Here is a 22,760-nt window from a genome sequence, read left to right as displayed (position 1 = left end):
CATGCATGCCAAACAGCAGAAGCAGCATGTGATAGACAGGACAAAGCAATCCCACAAGCAACAGATCAGATCTAAGCTCTGCAGTCCTGCCACATCCAGCCATGAATGGTGGTGGACAATTAAACAACTAACTGGAGGAAGAGGCTCCACAAATATCCTCATCCTCAACAATGGGTGGGCCCAGCACATCAGTGCAAAAGACAAGGCTGAAGCATTTGCATCCATCTTCAGTCTGAAGTGCCGAGTGGATGATCCATCTCAGCCTCCTCCTGAGGTCCCCAACATCACAGATGCCAGTCTTCAGCCAATCCGATTCACTCCGCGTGATAACAAGAAACAGCTGAAGGCACTGGACACTGCAAAGGCTATGGGCCCTGACAACATTCCGGCAATAGCACTGAAGAAACGAGTCACACCCCTAGCCAAGCTGTTCCAGTACAGCTACAACACTGACATCTACGGGCAATGTGGAAAATTTCCCAAGTATGTCCTGTACATAAAAAGCAGGACAAATCCAACCTGGCCAATTACTGCCCTATTAGTCTACTCCTGATCATCAGAAAATTGATGGAAGGGGTTGTTGACAGTGCTAACAAGTGGTACTTGCTCAGCAATGACCTGCTCACTGATGCTCAGTTTGGGTTCCGCCAGGGCCACTCAGCTCCTGACCTCATTACAGCTTTTGTCCAAAAATAGAGAAAAGAGCTGAACTCAAGAGGTGAGGTGAGAGTGACTGCCCTTGACATCAAGGCAGCATTTGACCGAGTATGGCATCAAGGAGCACTGGCAAAACTGGAGTCAAAGGGGATCAGGGGGAAAACTCTCTGCTGGTTGGAGTCGTACCTAGCACAAAAGAAGATGGTTGTTGTTGTTGGAGGTCAATCATCTCAGTCCCACGCAGGAGTTCCTCAGAGTAGTGTCTCAGGCCCAACCATCTTCAGCTGCATCATCAATGACCTTACTTAATCATAAGGTCAGAAGTGGGGATGTTCGCTGATGATTGCACAATGTTCAGCACCATTTGCGACTCCTCAGATAATGAAATAGCCCATGTCCAGATGCAGCAAGACCTGGACAACATCCAGTCTTGGGCTGATATGTAACATTCGTGCCACACAAGTGCCAGGCAATGACCATCTCCAACAAGAGAGAATCTAACTATCTCCTCTTAATGTTCAGTGGCATTACCATCGCTGAATCCTGGGGGTTACCATTGACCAGAAACTGAACTGGACTAGCCATATAAATACTGTGGCTACAAACGCAGGTCAGAGGCTAGGAATCCTGTGGTGAGTAACTCACCTCCTGACTCCCCAGTGCCTGCCACCATCTACAAGTCAGAAGTCAGGAGTGTGATGGAATTCTCTGCACTTGCCTGGATGGGTGCAGTTCCAACAACACTCAAGAAGCTCGACACCATCCAGGACAAAGCAGCCTGCTTGATTGGCGCCCCATCCACTACCTTCAACATTCACTCCCTTCATCACTGACGTTCAGTGGCAGCAGTGTGTACCATCTACAAGATGCACTGCAGCAACGCACCAAGGTTCCTCAGACAGCACCTTCCAAACCCACGACCTCTACCAACGAGAAGGACAAGGGCAGCAAATGCATGAGAACCTGTACGTTCCCCTCCAAATTCACACACCATCCTGACTTGGAACTATATTCACTATCACTGGGTCAAAATCGTGGAACTCCCTTCCTAACAGCACTGTGGGTGTACCGACACCCCAAGGACTGCAGTGGTTCTCAAGGGCAATTAGCGATGGGCAATAAATACTGGCCTAGCCAGCGACGCCCACATCCCCCAAACGAATAAAAAAAAATTTACCCCACTACCCAAAATCCTGCCCCAAATCTTTCCCAGCAAATATGTCAAAGTCAACAGGGAAAGATTGGCACAAATTATCTTAAAGATGTAACATTCAGCAACTGACTACTACCTCCGCAGTCCTCCCCACCTCCGTCCCCCTACCATTGGGAACTTAGTGAAAAGAAACAGAAGCAAGGCAAAAGGCTAAAGGAAAAATAACAGAAAAGTATAATGCATATTAAATCAAAATAAAACACAAAACGAAAAGCAAAAGGATTGGTCCAAAAAATGAAAGTAAAATGAAAACAGCAAAAGGAGTGAAAAGTTAAATTCACAGTTACCTCAGATTAGTTTTCACATTATATACTGTTGATGTTCATGCCATTTTAACTGCAAAAATCACAAGCCTATGTTCCACTCAAGGCATCCTGTTGACACTCCTTTAAAAGGCAAAATTGCCCCACCTCCAAAATTAGTTGCAAAACTGTGTGACTTAGAAAAGAACAGTAGCAAATGTGTCATTTTTGCTGCTAAATACATTCCTCAAATTAAATTATAATTTATTTCCACCTTATTTTACAACTCCTGCAGAACAGAGTCAATATTTACAGTCAGCTTTTGGTCTTAGAGTCAGCCTTTAGGATGTGGGCTGTCTTTATAGTTGGTTTCCAGGCCTAGTGCAGTTGCTGAGGCCCACAGAAGTTTCATATATTTGCTTTTTTCTCTCCTGGGATGGTGTCAGAAGCTTCTTAGTTTGAACCCTGTGCATCGACGTGGGCCTCAGACGTACAGGTGGAATAGGTGACAGCAATGCTGGCAGGCAGGCAACTGTGGCAAGTATTTCACATATCACTATTTTCAAAATTTGCCCAATGGCCACTTTAAATACAAAATATCAGATTTTTTAAAAGTCAAAATCTGCATTTTTATACACAAATTAGTGACAGGATGCCTATCGCTGTGTCAATAACACAAGCTGTCCAGCTCCCATTTATTGGTTCTCAATTACAGTGATGATCTACAACTTGCCCAGCATGGACTATATGACCTGTTGCCTTTTGGTGGATCAGGAGCAGAGCAGGATGGAAATTTACATAGGGCCACACTCTGCCGTGAGCCCCACCTCTGTGCGCCTCCTCCCATTAACCATGGGGCTGGTCTGTTTTACATGGGATACATTCACCAATTCTGCAGCCGACCCCTGAGGTTGCTATAATGGTACTCCAACCTCTATTTGGGAGGGCTCTTTGATGTCCAACAGGGAGTCCATCTCTTTCTGAGGCTAGCAAGAGAGCAAAGGTCAGGGGAGGACAACCTGCATTGGAGACAGAAGTACCCTCAGAGATGCATCATAAACAACAAAGGAGACAGAAAGCCCAGATTCATTTAGAAAGAGGCTAAGCATTTAAGCACTTCCAGAAGTGAGTGTATAATTGATCAAGTGTGCACATGTACTGAGAAGTGTGTGAGAATCGCAATATTAAGCACAAGGGAATTGTCAGTATTATGCGCTGGTAACAGCGGTTACCTCCTTCACTTTTACAGAGTAATTACAGTTTTCAAAGGCTCATGACGTTCAATAAAAATTGCCTTACTGCTGAATGCAGTCTGTATTATAACTGATTCTTTGAAAATATCTTTTGACTAGAACCAGCTGCCTCTATATTCTCTGACAGAATCCATTGACCTTGGTAAATTTTAAGGCTTGCACTGAATAATTGAAAGCCTGAGTTTGACTCATTCAAAGCATAAAGCTCTCTAACTCTGCTGCAGAAAGGAAAATAGAGTCAGGAATGTAGACAGTTATATAAGCCAAAATCAGATAAAGAAAAAAATATAAAGATATAGAAACCCCAAATTTCTGGGCTCTATCAGGGCTGAAAAAAATATTATCAGGGGTTGGGGCAGGGTCGGGGGTGGGGGGGGTGGTGTTGCTGGAGTGGTGGAGGGGCAGTTTGTGGTGGTGTTTAGGCACACTTGCAGGAAGGATGTGCTTGCCCTGGCCGTGCAAATCAACCTGTACCCAAAGTTGGGAAGGGCTCTGTGTCTTCAGACAGGGGTGGATGGGGATTCTACTCCGCTACACTTGCATCAGTGGAACCCAACTTCAGGAATTATAGGGCCAACAGGTATAGGAAAGATTTGAAAAACAGGGAACGTGTCAGAAGGTGATTGAGTGTGTAAATGGATTAGAACACTTTCTTTTCAGCTCCTGGGTTTGAGTTTGATCACAGCCCAGCTTGTTGCTGGCTCTAAAGTTCCTAAGTAAAATTTGGTTGATTAGTCTCAATCTAATTCCCAATAGGAATGAGCACACAGCACAAAACGTAGACAATTTGGCACTAATCATCTCTCTCACTCAAACGGGAGGGAAGAATGGCAGATGGTGTGGGAATTGGGAAAATTCACACTGTGCAATAGCGAATGCCATTCTAAGGCTTAGTGGTGGAAGAATTGCTCTTTTTGTGCAGTCTAGAAATTGTTCGTGATATTGTCCTGTATTTTACTGCAAAGAAACAAAAGAACTGACATTTAAGTAGCACTTTTCATGTATTCATCAAGTCCCATAGGGATTTATAGCCAATGAATTACTTTTGAAATTATCCCTGTTACTATGCAGGCAGACATGGCAGCCAATTTATGCAGGCCCTAATCTGTTTATTTTAAATGGACTAATGCCTGCATTAAATTAGTGGACAGAGGAATGTCATATTAATGCACAACACGTTTATCTGATGTTATGACTGAGGCGGCAGGAGTGCACTCTTTTCTAGTTCCACTTGTCCACAGGTCACAACATATATTTTAAATGTTTACCCAGTTACCGATATGGTCAATCATATACTCTACTCTTTATCCCAGAATAAAATACACCAACCAGGTTTCTTTAATAAACAACAAAATTATCAGTTTATTATAAAACAAGACTTATCCAGTAATGAAGCAAAGCATTAACACACAGATTGAAATGTGAAAGTTCCCTTTTTAAACACACCCACCCCAACACACACTCACACACATGCTGGAAAAAAATAAAGAAATTCTCTCTGCAGAGGTCTTTTACAAAAAAAGAATACTTTGGCCAAATACTTGCTTATTCTTGAAAAAAAAGAGAAGATATGGAGCAATTTCAGTTGTCCCTTTTGGTCTGGCATCCAGGTATACCGAGACACGTCACTGGGATCTTTTCAGAAGCAATTCCTTCTGGAGATGTCAAGAAATAGTCTGGTAGGCTTTCCAGGAGAAATGTGGCATCAGAGGTTTCAGTTATCACACGCAGGGTTTTTTCAAAGAGGTAGAGAAAGAGGAGCTGACACTCTGGATTTCTCAGGGTCTCTTAAAGAGGTGCAGGAAAGATGAGCTGGGGGTTTCTTTTCAGCAGGCTACAAAACCAACTGCTTTTCAACACTGTTCACACCCCAACTGAACCAAAACAATATCTCAGAAGCAAAATTAATTCCTGGCCCTCATAAATCTTGACATGTCACTTCTCCGTAAACATCTTCACCAAGTCACCAAGGTTTCTGTTGTTTATTGAGCTTAAGGCATGTGATATCCAGCAAAGGTTTGTTTTCAAACTAGACCTCTCAGTGTCCTTTCAGTGAACTTTCAATAAAAAAACAAAGTCCAGCATCTATGAAATGTTCAACCTTCCAAAATGAATCAATTTCCACAAATTGCATATGAGGCCTCAAAAAAAGGAAGCACTTTCATAAGACTGACAATAGTAATTTTTAGGCTAAACTCTATTTCTGCAAGGTGGTGAGTTTGTTAGGGTTGATAAGGTCAGCAGGCAGGAGACAGTAATAGAAAATTGGTCACAGTGTTCGATAGAGTAGGGGGTCCTCTGGTACTATTCCTGCTCTGGGAACACTTTCAACTAAAATTTAGGGCTTGAAGTGGGGGTAATTCAATTTCTTAGTACTAAAATCCTTCACCTTGAGCAGGAGAAGAAATTTACACAAAGAAGCTTTCAAAAAAGAAAAGATATACCAAAAAGAGAAAGAGGAAATTACAGAAAATGGGGGAAAAGCTAACACTACTTCAAATGGCACTGTGCAGACTTCTGTCGATTTCTCAAGGGCAGACAGCAATATGGGCCGTTACCTGCATGGCCTGCATGTGGTTACTCATTGTTATCATTGAAGAACGCCATACGGGTCTCGCAGGTAGCGGGCCTTGGCACTATCTGCCATCAGGAAATTGACATATTCTACTCATGAATTTTCCCCCCAATAATTTGAAATAGCACCATGGTTCTAATTGGCTTGATTTCATGAAAGGTGGGTGAGGGGCACAGTTGTTGTGGCCTCTGCACAAACCAAGGTCTTAGTTATTTTAAGTCACTGTTTACAGGCAACTGCAATTCAACAATATATTTTTCAGAGAATATTATTACTGATCTGGTTTGAGAGGACATTAGACCTGGGAAACATAAATAAAGATGATAAGATCTTTCTGTCAATCCAACCTGGTCCTTCCCCCAATGCCAGGTCTGTTTTCTTCCACTTCGTCCACTGGGTCTTTATAAATGAGGTCGTCCATTCGGCGAAATGCAAGATAGCCACTCACACATGGACTTGAAGTCAACAAAGAGAATGATCGTTATTGAATCTATTGATTAAAAATGTAATTTATGTTGATGCTCTCATTTCCTCCATATTTACAACAGTCAGAAGCAGTTGAATGCCAAAAATCTAGTTATCTCTCCAAAATAACAGCTGTGAGGCAAATTCTAAATTTGCTTTTGTTGAGGTGATGAATTTTTTTTTAAACCAGGTAATGGAGAAGTTAGTATTTACCAGAAATAAATTGGAGTCTGGAGTTTACCTTCTTGTTTATTTGGTGATTAACATTTTAATTCGGTGACCCTATACTGTGTCAACAGAAGGACAATGATTGAATACCTCTCACATAAGAGCTGAACAGCTTTTAAAAATGCCCCATGTGGAAAGTCTGTGGATACCTAACTGATTAATAGCAACTTGAGGCCTCAGGAGCTCCAATCGAATCCAGCTATAAAATGTAAAGTACTCTTACCTTAATGGTTGGCCTTGAGGCTCTCCGAGATTGATATTGCTGTAGCTCCTGTTATCAAACTGTTGGAAACCCATATGTACAATGGACACACTCTTGCATCCAGAATCTCTGCAGGGTTCTACTGATCTCTCACAATAATTTCAGCAGAACACCACCGCCCCCCCACGCCCGGCCCAGAGAAGTGATGTAAATGGTGAAAAAATGTCTGTTTACACTGATTTCTGAGGGTTTCCATCAATCTTGCACTGAATGAATGGCAGGATGTTTTTTTTTTATTCATTCATGGGATGTGGGCGACGCTGGCCAGGCCAGCATTTATTGCCCATCCCTAATTGCCCTTGAGAAGGTGGTGGTGGGCTGCCTTCTTGAACCGTTGCAGTCCTTTTGGGGTAGGTATACCCACAGTGCTGTTAGGAAGGGAGTTCCAGGATTTTGACCCAGCGACAGTGAAGGAACAGCGATACAGTTCCAAGTCAGGATGGCGTGTGACTTGGAGGGGAACTTGCAGGTGGTGGTGTTCCCATGTATTTGCTGCCCTTGTCCTTCTAGTTGGTAGAGGTCGCGGGTTTGGAAGGTGCTGTCTAAGGAGCCTTGGTGCATTGCTGCAGTGCATCTTGTAGATGGTACACACTGCTGCCACTGTGTGTCGGTGGTGGAGGGAGTGAATGTTTGTAGATGGGGTGCCAATCAAGCGGGCTGCTTTGTCCTGGATGGTGTCAAGCTTCTTGAGTGTTGTTGGAGCTGCACCCATCCAGGCAAGTGGAGAGTATTCCATCACACTCCTGACTTGTGCCTTGTAGATGGTGGACAGGCTTTGGGGAGTCAGGAGGTGCGTTACTCACCTCAGGATTCCTAGCCTCTGACCTGCTCTTGTAGCCATGGTATTTATATGGCTACTCCAGTTCAGTTTCTGGTCAATGGTAGCCCCTAGGATGTTGATTGTGGGGGATTCAGCGATGGTAATGCTGTTGAATGTCAAGGGGAGATGGTTAGATTCTCTCTTGTTGGAGAAGGTCATTGCCTGGCACTTGTGTGGCGCGAATGTTACTTGCCACTTATCAGCCCAAGCCTGGATATTGTCCAGGTCTTGCTGCATTTCTACATGGACTGCCTCAGTATCTGAGGAGTCACGAATGGTGCTGAACATTGTGCAATCATCAGCAAACATCCCCACTTCTGACCTTATGATTGAAGGAAGGTCATTGATGAAGCAGCTGAAGATGGTTGGCCCTAGGACACTACCCTGAGGAACTCCTGCAGTGATGTCCTGGAGCTCAGATAATTGACCTCCAACAACCACAACCATCTTCCTTTGCGCTAGGTATGACTCCAGCCAGCGGAGGGTTTTCCCCCTGATTCCCATTGACCTCAGTTTTGCTAGTGTTCCTTGATGCCATACTCAGTCAAATGCTGCCTTGATGTCAAGGGCAACCACTCTCACCTCACTTCTTGAGTTCAGCTCTTTTGTCCATGTTTGAACCAAGGCTGTAATGAGGTCAGGAGCTGAGTGGCCCTGGCGGAACCCAAACTGAGCGTCACTGAGCAGGTTATTGTTAAGTAAGTGCCGCTTGATGGCACTGTTGATGACACCTTCCATCACTTTGCTGATGATTGAGATCTGGGGAATCCTGTGGAGGTTCTCTCCCAGTGCTTCCATAAAGCCTGACATTTGCTTTACATTGAGGTAAATGCATTAACTTATTTCAGTTAATAAAATTTAACCTTTTTTATTTAATGTAATAACTGGTTTAGTTATGTGGATTTGATTCCTGCTGTTCCTTTTAGTTTTTCATTAACAAACTGGAATATTTAGAGAACCCTCATTATATTGACTTTCAAAACCACTTACAGTAGAAATTCTAACATGCCTGCAATTACAAGACTACATGTGCGAATTGTTATTAGGAAGTATTGTTACTGTAGGTGTTATACAGAGAAAGGAAATAAAAAACACGCAAAGTGGGCTGGAAATTGACACAAAACATCAACGTGTTTGCTGTGACCTCAAATAGTGACATTCCAAAAGCACACAGATGTAGAGCAGGAGATGATAAATCTGACAGCAGATCATAATACCTAAGAAAATCTGTCTCTTATGATGCATCTGAATTCAGTTGGTCAGGCCATGTATGTTCCTGAGTGGCATCGATGGCTGAAGATTCACACCATGATTACTAAGGATATTTCCTCATGGTGAATGTACACAGGCCTAAAATTGTGGTCCTGAAAGTGTGAGGTAGGATTTCCACCTGCCTGCTTGTCTTCACCTTGATCCCATCCCAAATCTTGGGATGGGATTATTTGATTATTCGGAGGCGAGTGCCTGGGCCAGCATGAACGCTAACAAGTGTGTTTGAGCTCTGATCATATCCAAACTGCAATCATTCTCTATGATTGATTGACATATGAAGACAGCATTATGGGACATATGCAGACATATATTGCAAGTATACCTGCTTTGTGCAGACACACTACCTGCGGGAAGTACAGGACAGGAGTCAGAGTTGAGTAGAATTCCTAGGCCTTACATTCCAGTTGGATGACTTCCTTGAGGTTTCATCACATGACCCCTCCGACCGCACCCCCCCCCCCAACATTCCAATCATTGCTCTACTCAACACATCTATCGGCAAGGTATACCATCTTCCGATGCCAACTGCAAAGCGAACACACTCTTCATGACTGTCAAACTCCCAACTCCTATATTTTCATAACTGATAAAGAAAAGTGTTCAACGTTAATGAAAAAAACACCATTTGTTTTTAATACTCCTATGATTTTTCTCCCCGGTTTGCTCACACCAGTGTCCCGGAGCTTAATCTTCAGTTCCTGGAGACTCACAGTCACTCCTGGAGGGTTGGAAACTGTAGCCTCACTGCATGCTGCAATAAACCAGGTTCTCCACCATCAACTACTTTGCAGCCTGTAATGGTAAGTGCTGAATCTAAATATTAAGCTATTTTTATAGCCGACGTAATCAATACTGGTGGTGATGAGGCTCCGGACAAATATCCAGCCCAGTGGGGAACTGTGGGCTTGGCGGATTGTTAAAAAAGAAATTCTCTACAATATAGGGAATCCACCCAGCTAAAATACTACTCTGTTGAAAAGACTAAAAGGAAATTTTAGCTTAAAATGAACTGGCTAGAATGGTATTAAGGGAGCATTCAGTTACTTTTAACAGTGTTCATTGCAAGATAAGCTGGAGTGGGTGCATGGCATTTAATACAGCTTGTACCCAATTGACATAAATCAGCCATAGCAGTGGTGAGGCATTATAGCTGTGATGGGTTCATGTTAGAAAATGATGCACCAGGCGGAGGCTTTGACGTAAACATGCAGAAGTAGAGAGGAAGCAAACTTCAGATCTAACAGTAGGTCCAATAACTCAAACCTCAAACCTAACCTCAAAAGAATGCCCCACTGCATCAATTCTCATTTTCCCTTTCAACACCAGCCCTTGTGCCCTCTCTGAATGAGATTTCCAATTTATTGCAGCTTAGATTGGGATTGTGGCATTTTTGTGCTGAGAATTTACAAGTGTAAGTTTGTGTAAATTCAGTTCAGACCTTTATAGACGGAAAGAGGATTTCAATTTGAGCAGGCTGTACTGCGTTAAAACCTAGGTCTGATCCGTGGTCCTATTGGTACATTCTCACTGTTTGCCTGACAGGAGTGGGCAGAACGGCCATGAATTAGATCAGGATTGAGATAAACCCAGTCCAGGCCTTCCTAGGTAGTTCCTGTGGGCTTTCTTTAGCATGGAGCTTCTGCCCATCCCAAAACAAAGTCAGTGGTGTAAGGGAAGGAATGACTGAGGGAGTAAAATTGGACGGGGTGTAAATCCAGCTTCACACCAAATCCCATCAGTTTCCTGATGGGTGGGTTCGGTTAAAATTGGTCCCAAAATGTTTCTGGAAAGTTTAATGCCCCTCAAGATGCTTTGAAGTTGCAGTGTTGCTATGGCAACAGGTCTTTCAACCCTAAGCATAGCTTTACACAGTAGAGGGGCTAATGACCAATTGTACCTACAAGTACAAATTAACTATTGTTATGTATTTTATGATAAACTTTATTGTAAAATAATAAACAGACAAATTGCAAACATTAACATTGGACAAAACTCATAATCCTAGTCTCTAGGTGAACATGGTGACTTTGAAGCAAAGTAATTTCAAGCAGATTGTTCCCAGTTGTTGCCTTGTGCTGTTTTTATTTCGGAGGAGAGGAGAATGCAATGACATTATCATCATAATGGCATCATTTCATCACTCATTGCATCTCCCACAGTGTCTCTTTCCCTGAGATCTCATTGTAGATGTCTTTGCTGTGGAAAGTACATCAGCTGCTTCGGCACAACCTTACTGTGTAACCAACGTAGTGCAGCAGTAGGATTTTTCCAGCCAGCCTGGAAAGTCCCCGAGGAGCCTATAATACCATCTTAACAAAAAGTATTTCTTTCGCTTGCCCTAGTTTCTGCAGCCAACTCTGAGAGCAAAACGATGATCAAATGTTCTGAGTCATAAATCTCTGAACAGCATTTTGCTGGTCTCAGCAATATACTGTAAAAATTGGCTGCATAGTTCTTCAAACAACATGTTATAAATAGCAATACTAACACAACAAAACTGATTGCAGTATATTACTTTTAGCTTCTGGAAAGTTCTATCACACAAGTGTTCAAAAGACGAATTAGCAGAATTTTTTCATTTCTTGGTTCAGCTGCTACAGCAATAGATTGATACTGCGACAAACTCTCACTGTTAAAAGGACCATGAATAAGACAGCAGTCCATATGTCATTTTACCGTCTACTTGATTAGCTAAATAAAGAGGCACTTTAGGTTAGGTTTGTAAACAGATGAGCACGCTGCAATATTATCATTGACGTGATGAATCATAGTCATCAATTGTATCTACTGCCAGAAATCAAAACAGAAGATGCTGGGGAGACACAGGATGTCATTCAGCATCTGTAAAGAGAAAATATAGGCTAGTGTTTTGGGTGTATAACCTTCTTCAGCACCAAAACTGAAAGAGGAGGGTGCGGGGCAAATGCTACACTTTTTTACATCCAGTGTTAGTGGCAAGCACATGTAAGTACAGGTCTAATTTATTGACTGAACATTCCCATCGAACTAATGTGGCAAAGTTATAGTACAGATTTGAACTGAATCTCACCAAAAAATTCCACACTGAAGTGATAACTGTTACCTTATAAGTACTGACATGAAATAGTGCTGAGAATGACTCTAATATCTATATACAATTGTTAAAGCCTTTAGTTCACATGGACCATCACACAGAGATCACATCAAGAAGGTCTAGCATTTTATAATGTTATGTTTCTCAATGACACCTCTGGTCATTGAGTATGTTTAAAGCAGAGATCGCCAGATTTCTAAATACAAATGCCATAAGGGGATATGAGGATAGTGTGGGAAAAAGGCATTGAAGTGGATGATCAGCCATGATCATATTGAATGGCGGGGCAGGCTGGATGGGCTGAATGGCCTACTCCTGTTCCTATGTTCCTGTGATTTGATCTACCATCCAAAGATGGTGGGTAGAAGCAGCAACGTGTGTGTTTTTCAATGTGCCATCTCTTCAGCTTCTCAAGGAGACCTTAAGTAACTCTATGTTTGCATGACTGTGCCTATAACTATATTGGAAAACAGGCATCAATTCAAGAACTATTTCAGATTTGAAATAAACAAATACACAGTGTTTATTTTAATGATTCTCAAAAATACTTCAAGCGATCTTGGTAAAATTGGAATTTAGTTGCACGGTGAGCAGAAGTTGCTGTTAATGCGATGTCGCTATAGTAGCAGTGATTGAATTCATGTAAATACAATTTTATTGGTGTACTGATACATGTCAAAATAGTATGCTTATTTTTGAGATGGTAGGAGAGTAGAAAGAAATGTGATTCAAGTTATGTGTAAGGAAAATAAGATGGAATTGTCACGTGAATTATAGTAAAAGAATAAGAGCACACATTGGTGATGAAATGAGAATGTGAAGGCATGAGTGAATTAATGGAAGGGGTGAGGAAGACAGTGGAAAGATTAAAGAGTTAAATGAGAAAGAGAAAATAATTAATCCGTCTGACTAATTATAACACTGGGAGAGAATGTAGAATAGGAACGAGGGAGAAAAATTGAATGTGGGAGAAAGAGAGAGTTGAAGTGAAGAGTGCAAGAAGAGAATGAACGTCCAGTCCTTATTATGGCTTGGCCATGATCCAATGTGTCTCCATACTGAAGCTACTGAAACATGCTAATTGTAGAGACTCAGCATTGCACAAGCAAGTCCAACTCACCTCTGAAGGTTTGGTAATGCACTGTCCCCTTCCAGAACATGGGAGGCCATCCCGATTGTTCCTTTGCTCCATGCAGATACTGGCTTTAACTGTCATGTTCAGCCTCAGAACTGTCATTGCTTTCGTGGCTGAATCATTCACAAGGGCTTGAAGAAAAAAAAAATCAGGAAAAAAAACATTTTAAACAAAATGGCATCCTTAATAACAAAAACAATTTTAACAAATCTTATTTAAATGTTAATGAATTACAATCAACTTGACCATCCGTGACTTAAGCCATCAGCTTATCCCAGATTTTAGATCTAAATTAGTCATCAGTAGGATAATTACCAACCTCTTTAGAAATAATTGAAGTCAAAATTGTATAATCAGAATTTCTATAAAACTAAAATGGTTTCTAATATCTGAGTCAACAGCGCTCAGGTTATGAACTCCTAATATGGAATAATTCCCACTGTGGTGTTCATCGCAATACAGTGCTACTCCTGTATTGGTGTAGATTCCTTTATTGTGTAGCAGCTGTACCCTTTGCAGTATAAACCCTGATGCAGTGGCATACAATCAGAGATGATATTCCACACAAAACAGCTGTTCCCAAACAAGATTTTGACCAGCATGGAACAAAAAAAGTTGAGACAATGGACAGAATTTTCTCCAAACAGACCCACACGCCGTGGAGAGGCCAATAGCTGGTAGGGAACCTGTTTCTCATTGAAGCAGCTTTTCCCTGGCTCTTTAACTCAGCCATGGCATTCGCATCCCACTTTGGGTTTCCTGACCAATCATAGAGGCTGGGTGGGATGACGCGTCGAATTTGTCAAAGGAAGGATTCCAAGTTAAATGGATCCCGGCAGAGGTCAGAATGGCTGAACTGTATATTTATTCCGGAGGCTTCAGCAACTATAGGAATGGAGAGGAAAGCTGGGAATGCTGCTCCCCAAGTCTCTCACTCTTATCTGGAAGTTGTTCTATGGGCTTGGAGGAACTGAAGTGAGATGATATTTCCTAAGGATGGGAGGAAGAGACTAGCCTCTCAAACAAAACAGGTGTGGACGAGGAAGTGAGCAGCAACAGTGTGGTCCCTCTTTCAAACCATGAGACAAGGAGTTTAAGGACCTCAAGAGGGTGGGAAAGGTGAGTGGCGTAACATTTTCAAGTGGCAAACTCCATACTCTGACTTTTCCATCATTCTCCTGCTCAGCACTCCTCAGAACAACACATCTTGTAGCTCCACTCATTCCTGTCTCTCCAGCCACCTCCTCACATCCCCATCTGTACAGCCAACACTCATTCACCCTCATCTTTGTATCATCTCACACCCATGCCTCACAGTCAACCTCCACAAATGAAATTTTTTTATTCATTCTTGGAATGTGGCATGGCCAACATTTATTGCCCACCTGTAATTAGCCTTCTCAAGGGCAATTAGGGGTGGGCAATAAATGCTGGCCTAGCCAGCGACGCCTACATCCCAGGAACGAATAAAAAAAGGTGGTGATGAGCTGCCTTCTTGAACCGCTGCAGTCCATGTGGTGTAGGTACACCCACAGTGCTTTTTTCAGTAGTGGGTTGATACAACTAGTTGGCTTGCTAGGCCTCTTCAGAGGGCAGTTAAGAGTGAACCACATTGATGTGGATCTGGAGTCATATGTAGGTCAGACTGGGTAAGAATGGCATAGTTCCTCTCTTGAAGATCATTAGTGAACCAGATGGATTTTTACAATAATCTGGCAGTTTCATGATTATTAATGAGACTAGCATTTTATTCTAGATTTATTAATTAAATTCAAATTCTCCCAGCTGCCCTGGTGGAATTTGAACTCATGTTTCTAGAGCATTAGTCCAGGCCTCTGGATTACTAGACAAGTAATATTACCACTATGCTACCATCCCCATTGTTGCCCTTCCCTCCTCTCCATCTCACACTCACAAATCTCCGCTTTCTCTGCAGGAGAAAAGAGCACAGAACTCCAGGGCAAGGCAGAGAATTAGGAGTGAGGGGCCTCCAGTGTTAGCCACTTTGGTGACCACTGGCAATGCATGCTCACCTGCTCCACTGAGAAGGAGGTCTTATTCCAGGAGGCTGCAGATGTCAGTAATGATCTGCCATGGAAGCCTGAGCCTCCTGAGGCACTGGCGCTCACCCATGAGAGAGCTGATCCTCTGTGGCTGAGGAGAAGCCAGCTGGTGTTGCTGTTGGTATTGCTGCTGCTGCTCTTCTTGTTCCTCATCAGAAGGTCCAAGGTAGAGCCGCATGAACTGCTCTCATGCCACAATGAAGGCTGACAGCAGGGAGGTGCAGATCAAGGTGAGTGAAGTGCAAAACAGGTGAACTGACTTCCAAGAAGTTGGAAGTCACCTGTGAAGCAGTGAAAACACACTATCAGAAATGCTATGAGCACCAGCCTCTCACCTGGGCATGGCTGCAGCAACTCAGTTTCACTGTTTGAAGAATTCCCAGCCTCAATTACACCAAACAAGCACTTCTGGTTGACCCTGGTGAGTTCCACACAGCTCGGGAAACCCATGAGCTGGCTGTTAAAGCCAGAATTCTGGATTAAATGCACAAGTAATTGTCTATTTGAATATTTTAATTACTTACCAGACAGCTCCACAGGAGTTCCCTGCTCGCCTCTGAATGCACCTCGGGGAAACCCAGAAGTGGGCAGGATCATGTTGGTTCCTGCCCAACACTATTTTTCGGGGCCCCGCCCGCACCTAATCCACCCCTTCCCCACCCCTTACCATGGCAGTTAAGATTATGCCCAATGTATCTGTGTCTCACATGATAATATTTAGCAGTTTCTGTCAGTTCAGAGAAATACACTTTCTATTTCATTGATCAGACAAGAGCATGCACATGAATATAAGCAGGAAATAGATTATACAATGGATTTACTCTCATCTCACTCCAGCTATGCTAACAAAATGGCAATTTAATTACAAGGTAACTCTCCCAATTGTAAACATGGAATTTTTACAACGATGCAATCACTTCACCAGTTGCCATCTCTTTTATAAAAACAATTCTATATTTTTAAGTTACGTTTGTTACTGCTAGCAACCTGTAGTACATCAAATTCTAATATCTGCAAATCAGCTTTCAAAAAAATTTTTACTGCTGGAAAGTAGTTTCCCACTTCAGATTCCTGATCGCGACTGCGTCAATATGAGGAGGCTAGGCAGAGGATAGGAAATCAAATTTACAGATTGTCTACACTCTCCCCATCCCTGGCCCGCTCACACACTGCACTCTTCCCTCACACAAACACAGAAAATACTGGAAATAGTCAGCAGGTCCAGCGGCATCTGTGGAGAGAAAAACAGAGTTAATGTTTCAGGTCTGTGACCTTTCATCAGAATAACCGTTCTGAAACATTCTTCTGAAAGACCTGAAACGTTAAATCTGTTTTTAACCTCCGCAGACGATGCCTGATCTGCTGAGTATTTCCAACATTTTCTGCTTTTGTTTCAGATTTCCAGCATCCGCAGTATTTTGCTATTGCTTCACTTTTCCCTGGTCGCTGTGCAAAGGTTAGAAACTGAAGGGATGGGAAGGAACCTCAAAGCCACAGAAAATAATATTATTATTGTGGCAGGCCTCTTCCTCCTTCCCTTATTCTAAGTACATTTCCCTGGTAAAGTGCTATCTTAGGGGAAATTCCCATCACCCAAAATGACCACAGAGGCCACCCCTGGTGATAAGCTGAGGCTTCAACTATCTCAACGTGTTATTTTAATTTCAACAAATATTTACCTGCTGTAATGTGGGGAGGGAAGAAACCCTTGGAGGATTATAACTTTTCTGCTATAAAAAACTATTCAATCCCAAATATTTTAAACAACATGCAACACCAAAGATTAAGTATTATTTTTCCCAGAAGATCCAAAAATGCAACTGGGGAACTTGAACTGCTTTGTTTTGTATTGAGTTATTTATTTTCACTAATCATTAAAACGTATTTCAGTCTTCAGCAGATTCCATTCAAGTGTTCATTTTTCACTTGTTCCACAGGTTAAACCCCACATGTTTTTGTTCAAAATTCCCAGTTCATTGTCTGAAAGGCATTTGGCATAAGTAGAACAACAGGTATCAACAGAGGAGGAAAACAATCAAGGAGTTATTACACCATGTGTAGCAAAAATAAGTCATGACCTAGTTTCTAGAATCCATTCATCCATCATGTTCTCAGTATCTATCTTGGCTCAGACAATATAGCTAGGAAATGCAGATATAAGCAAATTTACCTGGGCCAAACATTTTCCATTAATATTACATTATTTTCTGCAGCTCTTTTCAAATGTTGCTATCACAGAACTGATATTGAGGTAGATTATTGGGCATAAATTGAGCACAAAACATACCAGTTCATTAGTGGAGCAGTTTGTGTCTAATCTCTGCATGTGTTCGTCCCAATGCCAAATTTGTTGGGCCCTTTTTTTGGCATCCCAGGGAGACACTTAAAACTGACATTTTGCCCCTTTAATATGTAAATTAGGTGTCTAATACCTGTTAAAGGACCCCATTGACAAATTGGTCATCCTATGAGTTGGCCAGACTTTGGGTTCTTCAATGGCCTCCATGCTGTCAATCAAAGGTACGCATTTGAATTTAAAACAGAACACTTTCCTGTGGAGCCAGGAGGAGCAGAAGATTGAAGTCAATGGAAGTAGGAGTCGGCAGAGATGTAAAATGGACTGCCAACTTTCTATCACTAATTTTACAGAATTGTACAAAGTCAGTCTACCCTGCTAAATAATGGGTAAGTATCTGAGTGCATGGTGGCAGTGAGGAACTCTGCCGACCTCCAGTGCATACTGGGAAATTACAGGCCTGGTGCTTATAATTTCCCATTAAGCATCAATGGCAAGCAAGGCTCCATGTCACAGAAAACTACTCCTCAAAATACACAATAATAGTGTCAAACGATGCAATACATGCAATTGTAATTCTGAGCATGGAGCTGACCAGCACAACTCACTCAGGCCGGTAATGCTCATGAATTACAGATTTTCCCCTTAGTTAGTGAGATATGAACAAAGTTTCATTCTCAGGTATCAAAGCTGTGTATTACTCGTACTGTCATTAGTAGGACATTAGCTGGAGAAAAGTACACAATTTCCCGATTTTAATTAAGTAAAGATATTTTGGGCCCAAGGTCTCGATTATGGGTTAAATTTGCTCCCAAATGCTCTCTATTTTCTCTCAAATGCAAATGACACTCATTGCTGGGCCAATTATTAATTGTAAAACTGAGATTGATAGATGTGTTAGCCAAAGGTATTAAGGAATATGGAGTTAGGTCACAGATCAGCCATGGTCTCATTAAATGATGGAACAGGCTTGGGGGGCTAATTTACCTATTCCTGTTCCTATGTTCCTATTTATGCTCAGAAAATCTAATTGAATATGATAGCACACAAGTTAAGATAAGGATTAGCAGCACACCATAGCACATGCAATGACATTCATCACAGTACTACATATACCACTCCGCCTCCTTGGCAGAGAATCAGAAAATAATTATTAAAGCTATAGTTATTAAAGGCAAAAATGTTGGAGAATTCACAATATTTTGACGCCATTAACAGAATTATATAGGAGTGACAATTGTCATGCCCAATAAAGACATACCATATTCCTACTTTTAAGATACGAAATTTATTCAATATGGAATCTTTGAAATTGACTTTTCCTTTGAAAATTGGTCAATGTGCTGTAAGATGGCCACTGAAGTTCAGCTGACTTGGCCTGTATATTCAAACTGTCTCACTGTCTCGAAAGGACAAAAGGCTATATTCCAGACTAAGAGGTTTCAATTACATGCATCCTGAAACCATCAAGAGACATTCCTGAATTGAATGGGTTCTTCTGAATAAAGAAGGTGTGAAGTAACCACATCCTAACAGGATTATACTTATCCAGACATTAATGGTTGGCCGTGGATTCCACATCCTGGTTCATTTTGTGGTCACACCAGGGGAGAGGGCCATGTGTCAACTGACAAAGACTCTAACTTAATGGAATTTGACCTTAAAAGGCCACCCTCTGGAGAAAGAGAGAGAGATCACAACAAGCTCACAGAAGGAGTCCAGTCAAGGGCTGTGGAAAGACCAGCCTAAGCAAGAAGAAGAAGCCCTGATGCTAATTCTATGCTTAATCTGGTGCAGCAGAGAACTGAAAGTGATTGTCACCTCCAATCTGAAATCTTAACCATCAGAAATCTGCAACACCTCAACAGGTCAAGACTACAAACAACCCTGGCCTGCATCATTAAAAGAGACTGTTCTACCTAGAAGATTCAACAGGTTTACCATAAACCATGAACACCTACCACATCTTGAACTTTTACCTTTTACCTTCTATCTATCTTCTCTTAAGAGTGCATATGAGAGTGAATGCATGTGTGAGTGGTGTTGCGAGCATTTCGGGGAATTAATATTTTTCAATAAATAGTTAATCTTCTGTTTTAAACCTACAAGAAAACCTGTTACTGTCTGTTTATTTGCCAAGTAAAACACTCAGGGGCTAACTCATCATTTCAAACAAAACACGATTGCGGTCAGTTTGAGGTGAACAGTGGGAACCACCCACACCCCTTCCCACCTGTCAATAACAAAACAGACTCAAGCCTTTTCTACAACGATTCAGTCCTGACAATTGCAAATATGTGCATCATTATCCAAGTCATCATGGCATAGTTTCTGTTAGTGAAGGGCTCTCTTCCACAATTTCTATATTATCTCATTGTACTGAAAATTCACATTGACATTTATAGTGGTTGTTGATTATTACAACAGAATTATAAACAGATCGATTGCTCCTTCACCAGCTGTTTCATTATTCTGTATGCTACTCTGTATTCACAAGTGAGTTTATCACATCAATTTAAGGGGTTATTGGCAGTAGTAGACCTGTAATTCCAGCAGCGAATATTGACTTAAATCAACAGAAGTGCTGTAGATAGCTAAAGACAAATCAAAATTGAAATGGATAGTTGGGCTCATTGCCCAGTATTTCCAGAGTGACAGCCTTCAAATACCAGGAATGGACTTTATCCATACAAACTCTAGGAAATATTCAAACAAATAGCATTGGCTGGCTTCATCCAGACAACTGCCCAAGATGATCGTCATTCACACTAATACAATGTGCCAAGTATACTGAAATTGCTGGTCTTATTATTGTCACTAAAATATCATCTTGTTCAGTGTCAGACACAGGGTCACACCTGATAGTGAGCCCATTGTGTCTACTTCACAGCAGTTCATTACCAAGGAGACAAGGTCAGGCAGCATACACTGGGCATATTTCGTTTTCACACTGGCTCATTATCTCCAAGAAGAGTGACAGGACATTGAAAGTTGCAGGACTAAAGGTTTTCTTTTTTAAACACAAGTCATGTTCATGTTTTAACAGCTAGGTTTTTCTCTTACTAATTAGTAGCGGCAGATTCACTCTTCTTTGGCTTTTTCACTTACAAGTGAATTTTCTCAATACTGCTTTGTTAAGTAATGCATCACTAGATCAGGGCTAGCTCAAGATACCTACAAACCCTAAAGTCAAAGGGAGAGTCTGGCAAAACTTAAACTGTGCTGGGCCTGTTTTCAATTGTATGTTGTAACTTCTGCAATGTTTCAAATCTCTTGATTTCAATCTGTAGAAGGAACATCTGAGCATGCTCCATCTTTGCCTCCATCCTCACCTGTGCCAGTCAGTTTCACTCAAATCCTGTGCAGTTCTTGACTTCCACTACAGGGCACCTGACAGTGTCTCTGTGCATGTGGTTCAGCCTAAACCTCCACAAATCTCCACAATCTCCCAATGGAGTTATGCACTCTGCACCACCATAGATTGTAATAACTGTCTTCCAATGTAAAGGAAATGGGGGTGAAGTTAGACATGGGCGGGGATACATAGCAGATGGTATTGCATCGCTTGCCTGTTTAGGTCCCATCCGACATTCAGTTCCATTAACTTCCATAGAACTGAATATCTGACATGTTGTATAATGAGTGGAAAATGTGTTTCAGCCCCTTACAGTCTCTCTGGCCCATGCCCAACTTCACTCCAATATCTGTTTTCCAATTTTTGAAGAAAATATCATCGAAGATGTTGGCCACAGTCTTCATTGGGTCGGGTTTCCACAGTGGCATCCTTTTTTCCCAGCAGGTTCCCTGCCTGGAAGCCAGACTAATTGATAAGCTTGGGCCCCAGTCAGTCAGCAAATGTTCTAGAGAAAGATGTAGGCCAGGAGCAGGTAGAGTGGGGAGTGGGGGTGGTCTGGATTTTGGGAGGGGGAGTGCTCTAATCTTGGGGTTGGGGTTCAGTTCTGGGAGGGTCCAATCTGAGAGTTGTCCAAAGCTCAGAGTAGAGTCTGATCCTGGGAGTAGTCAGGGTGGAGGTGAAGGATTTGTGATCCTGGATGAGGGAAGCATGTAAGCTGGGGATCCCTTGGGCAGCATTCCTTCTCCTCCTGGCTCACAAGCCCAGCTGGAAAGGCGCTTACCTCTTCCTCACCTCTCTTTAGCTTCTGGGTTTCCTGTGTTCTGGGAAACCAGGCTGGCCAGGGTTAAAGCTGAGAGAGAGACAGAAAATCTGAGGCATGCAGTCTCAGTTAAATATTTAAATGAGCAACCCACTTTCTGGGAGTGGGTTGGTTGCCTGCCTCTGTTAAAACTGGAGATGGCCGAATTTGAGGCAGCTTGGATTTGGGTTTGAGATTTTTAGACATTTTCACAGCCCACACATTTTGGTGGGGTGTGGGGGGGGGGGGGTGTTAAAATTTCCCTCTGTAGCTCCGTCAAGTCTTCTGTCAACCAAGTAGCACCAATCTGACATTCCCTCTCCAGTTCAAACATTTTCTGCAGATATTTTCTCCTACCTTTGATGATAGCTGCGCAATTTTGGGAGATGTGATATGCCTGATACACATGGGCGAAGTGTAGGGGTTGGGCGGGAGGTGATGGGGAAGGGTTCACAATTGCATTTTCTTTACCATTGTAAAGTAATGGTTTTATGTGAATCGTAAGCTACCGGTGGAAAAATGTACTCTCCTGCTCCGACTGTCAATGGGAATGCCTGCGGTGATTTTCTTATGAGAGGCTTTGATGCAAGTTATTCAAAATCTGTAGCATTAAATCATTTGTTGCTAGAATTAAGTATTTCTTCTTCAATCACGAGATTCTGTTTAATTGGCTGTGCTGTGTTTATTATGACAAGTTTATAATAACACTGCTTTAAAATAACAGTAGAAACATTTGGATTTTGATCAAGCAGTGTTGAAGTTTGGGAGCTGAACACCTGACGTCCCATTTGTAGGTTACAGCCATTTGGGGAGGCGAAGCTTGGTATTAGGAGATTAGGAGAGCAAGCATGTATGTAAGACAATTTAATACAATTTTGGGCTTAATAAAACTACTTAGTCTAGGTGGGTAATGACTGGGTTCAGATGGGAATACTCTCACCTAAGTGCATAGAGCAGATGTGATCAACCTTTTGTGTGTATTTGTGAGACAGAAAGTTTGTGTGTGTGTGTGTGTGAGAGAGAGAGAGAGGGAATGCATGTCCACACATGTG

General features: G+C 42.1%; 1 protein-coding gene across 1 annotated transcript in view; it reads right to left on the bottom strand.

Moving 5' to 3' along the window:
• dner (delta/notch-like EGF repeat containing) overlaps window positions 1-22,760 on the bottom strand; it is a 342,780-nt gene that overhangs the window by 130,449 nt on the left and 189,571 nt on the right. Inside the window, exon 5 of the mRNA XM_068042557.1 lies at window positions 13,181-13,326. Within this exon, the coding sequence (XP_067898658.1) occupies window positions 13,181-13,326 (146 nt within the window). The remainder of the gene's footprint in view (window positions 1-13,180; window positions 13,327-22,760) is intronic.

This window comes from Heterodontus francisci, chromosome 11 (genome assembly GCF_036365525.1).
Source record: "Heterodontus francisci isolate sHetFra1 chromosome 11, sHetFra1.hap1, whole genome shotgun sequence".
Lineage (NCBI taxonomy): Eukaryota > Metazoa > Chordata > Chondrichthyes > Heterodontiformes > Heterodontidae > Heterodontus > Heterodontus francisci.
This window is presented reverse-complemented; position numbering and strand designations above follow the sequence as displayed.